Source organism: Marmota monax, unplaced genomic scaffold, assembly GCF_021218885.2.
Source record: "Marmota monax isolate L192 unplaced genomic scaffold, Marmota_monax_Labrador192_F-V1.1 WCK01_AAM20220418_F8-fsc00023, whole genome shotgun sequence".
In the NCBI taxonomy this organism is placed as follows: Eukaryota; Metazoa; Chordata; class Mammalia; order Rodentia; family Sciuridae; genus Marmota; species Marmota monax.
The window spans coordinates 16,314,288-16,324,073 of NW_026692907.1; the positions used below are offsets into that span (position 1 = coordinate 16,314,288).

Sequence of the window (9,786 nt, forward strand, 5' to 3'; positions counted from 1 at the left end):
AAAACTCAGTGCTTTTAAATTCTAAACATATGTGTTACTCTTTTCTATAATTTAACAATTTTTTTACATTAGTCCTTTTATAAAAAGGAAAAGTCAGAAAACATTGCCCAACCTTCAGGTTTGAGAATTTCAGTACCCCAAGATCCTCCTTTCCTCTCCCATCCCGCTCTGAGCACTTTTAAGAACTGTCCACATCTGGCACATGTGTCCGTTTAGTTCACCATCACACAACCTCAGAGAAGAAATGAGACCTATGTGAAGTAGATGTGACCCATTTCATTACACTATGTTCCCTGTCTTCCATGTTCTCTTATAGTATCTAGTCATTGAGAGTTGCAAATCTTTCAATGAAGAAAATCTCTCAGCATTTTTTCCCCCCACAGAACAAGATGTATCTATTCACGGTGACAGCATGGCTGCTCCTGACAGCCTCTGGTCTGGGATGCCTTCGTTATTGTGCATGGGTGTGAACATAAACAAAAAATTGTTCTTTGGGGAAGAGAATTTTCAATTTTCAGCAAGAGGCTCCCCTCTCAACTGCTCCACCATCATAGCCAATCCAGACTCTCTGAAACCCTCTTTAGCCCCAGTTGATTCCTTCTCTTGTTTTCCTTTGAAAAAGTCCGGACTTATTATGTAACTACATAAACATGTTAAAACCACTAGCTAGGGAAAATAAAATCAAGTCATCTTCCTTAAAGTAGCAAATCTCAAAATACTTCATGGTTAATGAACTTGGCTGCTCAGACAATTGGATGATTCACACAATTATGGAGACGGGTTAGAACCTGTAATAAATCGGTTGGACTGGCATCTGCCAACTCCTCAGAAGGTGTCCTCCATTAGCCTTGGTGAGACATTGCTTTGGTCTGTATAGATGGACTCTATTTTCCATCACAAATGAACCCTAACGAAGCTAGGCAATCTTTTACTAAATCTTTCTGTATTCACATAGTAAAATGGGTACAAAAATACCAATTTGGCTGGGGTTGTGGCTCAGTGGTAGAGCGCTGACCTAGCATGCATGAGGCACTGGGTTCAATCCTCAGCACCACATAAATGTAAAATAAAGATATTGTGTCCACCTAAAAAAACTTAAAAATAAATATTAAAGGGCTGGGGATGTGACTCAAGTGGTAGCACGCTCGCCTGGCATGCATGTGGCCCAGGTTCGATCCTCAGCACCACATACAAACAAAGATGTTGTGTCCGCCGAAAACTAAATAAATAAATATTTAAAAATAAATAAATAAATATTTTAAAAATACCAATTTGAGATAGCTATTTGTGGATTATAATATACAAATTTTGGCACACGGTCCACATTCAACACATGTTAAACTATATATATATATATATATATATATATATATATATATACACACACACACACACACTTATACTCACATATATATAATTTTATTCATATATTTATTTAAAGATAAAATATTAACATAATGATTTGATGGTATAATTAGCAGGGCTTCCAATTTCATATATTTTCAAATTCTCCGTTAATTAGTGAAAATTATCTTAATGCTAGGAAACTTCAGCAAAAGACATCTTTCGCTGGTAAACTTAGATTAAAAGGGGCTCTTCCCTACCTGTGGCTCTCCTAACTTAACTAGTTTCTAAGGCCCTTCTTTTCTAACCCCAGTCAACATGCAGCTCTATCCTGAGCACACAGTAGGCCCTAATAAACACTTTGCATATTAGGTAAGTGGTACACATGAGCTTTAAGCAAAGGACCTTCATATAATCTCAACAAATCCTAAATCACTGTAGAATCACCCTGAGGAAGATAAGGTAAAACTCTTTCCTCAGTCTATATGATTTTTTTTTAATTCAAAGGTCATACTATTGTAAAATGTCAACTAGGTAGGGAAGGCTGTAAGTCCACACCTGTATTCCAGGCAGAGGACTTGAAAACTTCACATAATATTATGATCTCAAGGAACTGTTTTCCATTTTTGTAAGGAAAAGGAAAGTTCTAGAAGAAGTCTAGACAGGCAGGACTGAAAGAACACAGAGATTAAAGAGCTTTGAGACTGTTCACACAAGCATTATTTTACTGCAGCAGTCAAGCAGATGCTTTAGCTTTTTAAAAGTCAAATAATGTTATTTTGATTACTATAAAAAATTACCATTTTCAAAAAGAATTAATTTGTGAGCTTTCATAGCACTTTCACAAACTGCATTAAATACCTAGTTACCAAAGAGAAAAAATGGCATGGTTTAGTCAGATGAGAAATTTTATAAAATAAAAAACAGAATCAAATACAGAAACATGTGGACAAATATGAACCAAAAACCAATTAATTAGTGCTTTTCAATATTCTCACCAGATACCTAAATACTACAGAATTACAACATCACTGATGTACAGTAAATTTTCTTTAAATGCAACAAGCTTAAAATCAAATATACTGAGGAGCAAACACATGCATTCTGAGTTAACTGCAATTTCATAATTCTGCAACTTCCAGATGAAGACCATCAATAGTTTCCACTTAACAATAACACAACAATATGTGCCATATAACTGAAAGGAGTAGATAAACCCATGTACCATTTGAGAAAAGTGATTTTACATGTGTGTGTGTATGCATGTATGCATGTGTTATATACATTATTTTCTCAGTTTTACAAAACAAACAAAAAGCCAGTCACATAAGTGAAGTTTTTAAAAGAAACAGTGACCCTTCATAAAGAAATAATAGTTGGCAATTTTTTGAAATTTATTTGGAGATTTAAGTGTGGAATCTTTCGATTCGTGGGTATGCTTGAAACAATGCAATAATTTTCTATTCATTCAGTTCCAATCTTCACACTCCGAACAGTCTTAGAACAGGTGGAACAGTGACCTGCTTTTTCAACCATCATATCCCCCAGACATGACTAATTTGAAGTTGAGCAAATTGCTCATAATAGGTCAGGGATTCAAGTTCATGAGTTTTTAGTGGCTGCACTTTTGTTGAAGGGCACATGGTCTCCTTCCCCTCCTCCTTCCAACCCCTGAAGCTGCCTCTCCATTAACTAAATTCACCAAACATGAAAGCAAAGGAACATTCTTTTAAAAATTTTCTGCAAGCTAATTTTTCAGGAGGATCAAGATTAAGCTATTTCTTTTAAAATATCTTATTTTCCTTCAGGGGTTCTTAAAGTTTAAAATGAATTCTACATACCTGAAGAAACTAGTCACTTAAGAAGACTTCTGAATAAATAAGAAAACATTCAGATGCCTACTTTTATAGTGGCTCAAAGTTTTCACAAAAACATGATATATATCACTGAATTTAGAAACTCCCTAAGTTCTATCATATAAGATATTGATTTCAGAGCCTTTTTACAAAATCCCATTCAATGTGCAGCAGTACATAGGTACTGGCATAAAGAAGAAAAAAAACCTAACACACAAAGCAAGCAACAAACAAACTTAGGAAGAAGGTCACTGGGGTAAGAGTATATTTAATCTGGCTAAACCAAAACTCAATTCTTTTGCTTTTTTATGTTTGCTTTTATGGCTAATGTTTTCTCCATCAATTCTAAAAGGCTGCACCAAACATCAGGCCAAATGTAACATAAAACTCTTGTGAATACTAAAAGAGTTATACAATTAGAACTGAAAAAAAAAAAGACCTTAAACTCATTTATCTACCAATGAGGACACAAGTCTATTGATTAACAGACTTGCTTGGTCACTTTGGGGCTCATGGTTTGTCACTACTGTTGGGGAATGATGGTTGTTTACTTTTGTGTTGTGTAGAACTGTGGGGTACCTTTCCAATCCAATCAGGTGCTTTGATGTTTAGACCCTCCCTTCCTAAGTTGCCACACATATTGTGGCCAGTTCAAAATGGATATTTTCTTTTCTCATTTGGCCTACTGCAGATATTTTAGAAAACTACTCCACACCCAGGACACCTAACCCCTTTAGTAGCAGTGGCATTGAGCAGTGAAGTTCTCTTCTCACTGAGAACAGGAGATGGTTTCTGAACTTCACCTTGACTTTCCAGTCCTCAAACTGTTGAAAAAACTACTGATTCCACCCGTTCACTTTGCTGCATTTCTGTTCTGTGCTTGGTTTTGTCTACTTTCCAATTTAGGCAACTGGAGTGGGAAAACATATGCTTACCTTTTGCTAATATTCATTTTCCATGGGTTTTATACCATATTCAATTTCCTAGATTTGTATAAAAGCAAAAAGAAATTACTACCCCAAAAGCAAGAGTAAAAGCTAAGACATCAATCAGTGTGGGCTGGATCCAATCTGTTTGGACTGGGCATCAGAACTGGGACACAAACTTTGCAATTGAGAAAGGAGGAAAGCAGCAGTAAACTTCTACAACAATTTCCCTGAGAAATGTTATGCATAGATATTTTTCTTTTATAGGGCAAGTTAGAAGTAAAGCAGTTTGTTAATTGAGGTGAATCTACTTATGGTTAGAACCTGCCCCTGCCTTTTTTATATTGTCCCAGTATGGTCACTAACCAGGTTCTATGGGGGGAAATAACCCTTGGCATTACTTATTGCAGACAAACCCTGCTTTGAACAAATAACTGTTCTGGCCCCATAGGAATTCTGATGCCCAACACTCACAAGTGCCTTGGGATCTCCTCCACAGTAGTAAGATTCCAGAAATCAAACTAGTTTCAAAAGTGCCCAAGGAAACCTACTACATGGATAAAGAGCTCTCCAAGCCCAAGAGATCAGTTTTAGAAAAAGAAACACACACCAACAAACACCAGGAAACTACGTGTAATGGTTCGCTGCTTGTGCAAAAACCTCAAAGAGGATGAAGGTCAGACAGGGATAATAGGCCAATTTAATTCTGAAAGCACAAGGTGCAAGAAATTTTAATTATGGTCTGCCACTGAAATCACACAAGATCCAATGGCATCTAACTGCAACTGCTCATCAAGGGAGACAAGAGGTGTAATTGTAACCGCTGCATAATCACTGTGAGGGCACAGAGAAGGCTGTCTTCAGCTCCCAGCAGAGAAGGTATTAAGGGCCTCGAAAAATCCAATACAGGGAAACATGGAGATTGTAAGAAGCCAAACACAAAAGCCAAACCCGTGTGTGCATGTGTGCGTGCGTGTGGTATGACAGAGGGTTCCAGAAACAAAAAAGAAGAAGCTGTTTGGCCCACATTGCAGATAGGAGCTTGGAAAACTCGGAGCCTTTTCCGCTTTGTGGATACATGCACACAGAAAGGCACGGCTCCTCCAAGAACTTCACTCCTCCTGAAGCTTCTCCCACTCTCCTTTGTTTAAAATAATTAGCTCGGATGTAATAGAGATTAACAGTACCAGACTCCCGGTAATTTGCTCTCATCAAACCCGGGTCTGCAGACAAAACGCTACTCAGAAGGCTGAAGGTGTCCAAACCCCTGCAGCTCCCTCGGCGCGGTCGCCCGCGCCCCAGGGCAGTTCCTCCTCAAGTCGCGCCGGCTCCAGGAAAAAAGGACGCGCAGAGAAACCCCCTCCGTGGACAGTCTCTACTAGACAAAGTTTTTAACAAAGCCTCGAAGTAAGGGAACTGAACCTCGCAACCGCGCCCGCTGCAAAGTTGGCGCTGAAGTTTGTGCCAGGATGTCCCAATCTTGAGAGGAAAGGGACGCGAGTGTGCCAAGAGGCGGGAGGATGGATGGTGATGGAGAGACAGTGAGAGAAAGTGAGTTTTTTTCGAGTGGACCGTGAGTGAGACGATCTTGCGAACCCGGAAGCCAATTTGGCCCCAAGAGGTCCGGGAGGTGCACGCCACCGGAGGTCTCCGGGACTGACTCCGTCGCCAGGGGCATTTAGGAGCTGTCACCTGCGGGGAGCCCTGGCGGGAGCGGAGACGCCCTCCTAGGCGCCAAGGGAGAGGGCTCCAGGCTCCAGACTCAAGGATCTCGGGACTCTAAGAAGTGGGGGAGGGGAAATTCCCGAGAGGACAGGAGGCCAAAAGCAACTTTTCCGATATGCTTTTCTCCTCCGACCTCTCCAACTTCCCGCTTGGTCAGCCGAAGACTCTTACGACCCACTCTTACCCCATCGCACCTCCCAGCCCGCGGTTCAAACCAGTCCCCCGGCGGACCGTGGAGTGGGGGGTGCAGCGAAGAAGCCGAGAGCACAAACATTGGGGCCCGATGTGCAAGCCTTCACCCCCTGAGACAACCAAATGTATTTACACATGCAACCACCGCAGCCTTGTAACAGAGCTCCGGGTTTGAGCTGGGCGCAGTTTCCCCACACTTCTGTTGTTCCTAATAAAGTCGATTACGTTGCCCTCCCGGAGCTGATTGGAAGGAAACAGAGAGAAAAAGGGGGGAACGCGGGAAAAAGCAGGGGTGGGGGGAGCAATCAACTTTGTAACCCAGAGCTTCCTCGCGGGATCCGTCGCCATGCTTAAGATTCCCACCCCCGAACCCCCCTCCTGCCTTTCAAGTGGATACTGAAACTAGGCCAAAACTTTTTCCCCTCCTTTTCTCCAGCCACTAGACTGGATTGTGCCCCACGGAGCCCCATGGAGCTCTGCTTTCTTAAGCACAATAGCCGGACTAATTAGATCATAGAAGCAAGGCAGTGATACTGTAACAAGTAGCCCAAGAGGCAAAGAGGGAAGGGGCCCGAAAAGAGAGAAAGGGGGAAAAGTTTGCAGCTCTCGCACTTACCAATCAAGCCTCCCACCAGAAAGGCGATGATTTGGAACACAAGCAGAATCCCACCAACAATGCACAGCTTCTTGGTGCTCATGTTTTCTATAATTGCCCCAGCCATTTTTGCGCCCCCCCCCTTTTTCTTTTCTCCTTGAAATAAATGTTTTAGGGTGTGCTTTTTTTGCTCCTTTCCCTCTCACACTCCCTCCTCCCTCGCCTCCTTTCTGGGCGCTGCAAAACTTCAGGGGTGCGGGAGCGCAGAGATGATGGGACCCGGACCGAAGGCGCCCGCACGGATTCCCCCGGCGCAGCCGGATCGGGCTCCCCCAATGCCCGGAGCTGTGATTGTGGCCGCTCCGCCGCCTGTGGACGCTTAAAGGAGCAGGGAAGCGGATCACATGACGCCGCCTCCCTCCCTTTCTTCCTCCCTCCCTCTCGCGCTTCCTCCCTCCCTCCGTACCTCCCTCTCTTCTACTACCCCTTGCCCGCCAGTTCGTGGATCCGAGCTCAGGCCTGCGCTGGCGTCCCTCTCCCCGGTCTGGCTCGCAGCCTGTCCCGCCAAGGGCTGGTAGCTTGGTGGGTATATTGTTGTTGTTGTAGTTACATGGGCGCCCCTTACTCAACCGCTCACACGTTTCCTTTTCTGGCTCTTGAAGTGCGAGATTTAAATCACCCACGGACGCTTCGCAGACCTTCAACTAATATGCGTTGACTTTAGGAAATGGTCCCCACTCCCACCCCCAACTGCTAGAACTCTCTTTAGGAAAAAGGAGATAATTTTTTTTTTTTTTTACAGGAAAACAGTAGATGCTAAATCAGAACACAGAGATGCGGAATAAAGTCTTAGCTCAGCTTCCTTCTGCCTGGTCCCAGCCTCTGTTACTGGATATATACTCAGCTAAATTCCACCCTCGCTCCTTGTGGAACCTAGCACTCCAACGACCGACCGACCACTGTTCCTTACTCCACCCCTTGGGCTTCCAGAGTCTTAAAGAACACATGTTCTATTCCATCACAGTTTTAAACTGATTCCAAAACCAACTCCTCTAAAAAACCTCTGTAATTTTCCGCACCACCTCCATGTTGTATCTCCAAGAACTGAACCCCTACAATCCAATTTTGCGTTTATATTTTCACCTCGTAAACATATATCTTCACCACTGAGCAGTAAATTCCTGGGGGATACAGACTGAGGCTCATTCATCTTTGCACCACCTTTCCCCATGGTGCCTAACAAAATTCTAGCCCTGGTAGGTCCTCCATTAACTTGTGGATTGGATAATTGAAGGTGAAAGCAAACCTAAAGCCTTTTGCATTTTAAAAGCCTAAACAATCTTAGTTGGTTTAGAAGGTACATATACTAAGCTGCAATGTTTGTTGCCTCTTTGTGAAGATATATTTGTATTTATACATAACTTCAAGGGAAAGGGGTGGGGTGGTCTTAAGAGATTTCCTGCTCTATCAAGTCTAAATTCCTGGCCCTGGTTTTTCCATGTTTTATCAACTGTCTACTTGGCCAATACAACTCACATTACCCAGCAGTCCCTTCGGTTTGGTAAACACCCCTTGACACAAAAATGAGTTTCCACCACCACTCTCCTTTCCTCTGTCCACACCCTCTTCCTGCCAGGAGGCTATTCCAAGTCTCTCTTCCTCTACTGTGTTCCTTAACTTTCATCACCTTTATAGAAGATACCATGTATGTCACATTTAATAAACTTGTTCCTTTCTACCTTCAGCTACTAGACTGGGTACTCCTTAAGACAAGTACCATATTGTATATGTATAAAACCTCCACTCCTTGGACTCTAGCAGTTCTTCATAATTCTGAATCTTGGTTGCTATTTATTCAGACTTTGACTCAATACTTTATCTGAACAGTCACTCACTGAGCACTGAACATGTTCAGTGCTTGCTTTCCTTAGCATGCAAGGATACCAAAATTTCATGACTTGCCTTTGTCCTGAAGAAGCCCCAGTTTGGTTGTTATTCACTGAATAGTGATTAAATATCTGTGCTTTGGACAATTCCATGTACTTTCTGAAAGGTAAGAAGCAAGGGAAATTGTTGTTAACAGTAGAAGTTGGAAGTGTTTAGCAGCTCCCCAACAGAGGAATACTATTGTGGGTGATTTGTCTTCCTTCTTTATCTTTCTCTCTCTCTCTCTCTCTCTCTCTCTCTCTCTATATATATATATATATATATATATATATATATATATATTTTTTTTTTTTTTTCCCTAATAGACTGTGTTCCAGGGTATCATAAAACAGAGAACCAAGTATGCCCTTCTCACCTCTGGGGCTGGTTAACTCCATATTCTGTGCTCTTATCTCAGCAAGCTGCTGATTTCCACACATTTGAATAACAATGGTGCCTTTGGGTTAGAACCTCTTTTTAATACCAAAGGCTTCTTAAAAAAATAAAGTTGAAAGGCTAGGGAAGTAGCTTAGAGTGCACGCCAGACCCGAGGTTAGGTCCCCACCTCCCCTCCCCCAAAAGTAAAGTTGATAAGATTCAGTATCAAGATATATTCTCCATTTTATACTGCATTTCACTGTTCAACAAGAGATGATGCCACATATACTCCAAGCAAGAATTGGATCCACACGAAATGTCTTGGGTGGTTTAATTTATTCAAGATCAGTGAGCTCAACTCATTTTTCCATCAACTACTACAACACATCCCACCCACTCTGCTCTCAAATATACCTCTGTAGAGTAGCTGGCCTAACTTCTTAGGTTCCAATTTCCTTATCCAGAAATAGAGAAATAGTGTTGGGAGTTGCTCTTTCCCCATAAAGGTGATCCCATATTTTAAAGGGGCACTTATTATGTAACAATTTTTATTAAACAAAGATATTTCTAATTGCAAATCTATGCTTCTAACCTGTCTAGGATCACCAATATTGTCAAACTGTGTGAGGTCCTGACACCTGTCATATTATTCATCAAATCGATCAACAATAACAGTATCCCAAAGCACTGGCAGGCTATGAATTTTAATTAAATGTCCTTGGAAGATCTCAGAAGCAGCCTCTGAACCAAGTTCTCTCTGCCTTTCTCATGCCTTCCTGTCTTTAGTTCCTCATTCTCCCCCAAAACAAGACCATAGAAACAAATTCCCTTCCCCAAGGTGGGT

At 41.9% G+C, this 9,786-nt stretch overlaps 1 protein-coding gene across 1 annotated transcript in view; it reads right to left on the reverse strand.

The window, feature by feature from the left end:
- The window catches only part of Wls (Wnt ligand secretion mediator), a 102,641-nt gene extending 95,621 nt beyond the window's left edge, over positions 1 to 7,020 (reverse strand). Inside the window, exon 1 of the mRNA XM_046451003.2 lies at positions 6,660 to 7,020. Within this exon, the coding sequence (XP_046306959.1) occupies positions 6,660 to 6,765 (106 nt within the window). The 5' untranslated portion in view covers positions 6,766 to 7,020. The remainder of the gene's footprint in view (positions 1 to 6,659) is intronic.
- Between the last annotated feature and the right edge of the window lie 2,766 nt (positions 7,021 to 9,786).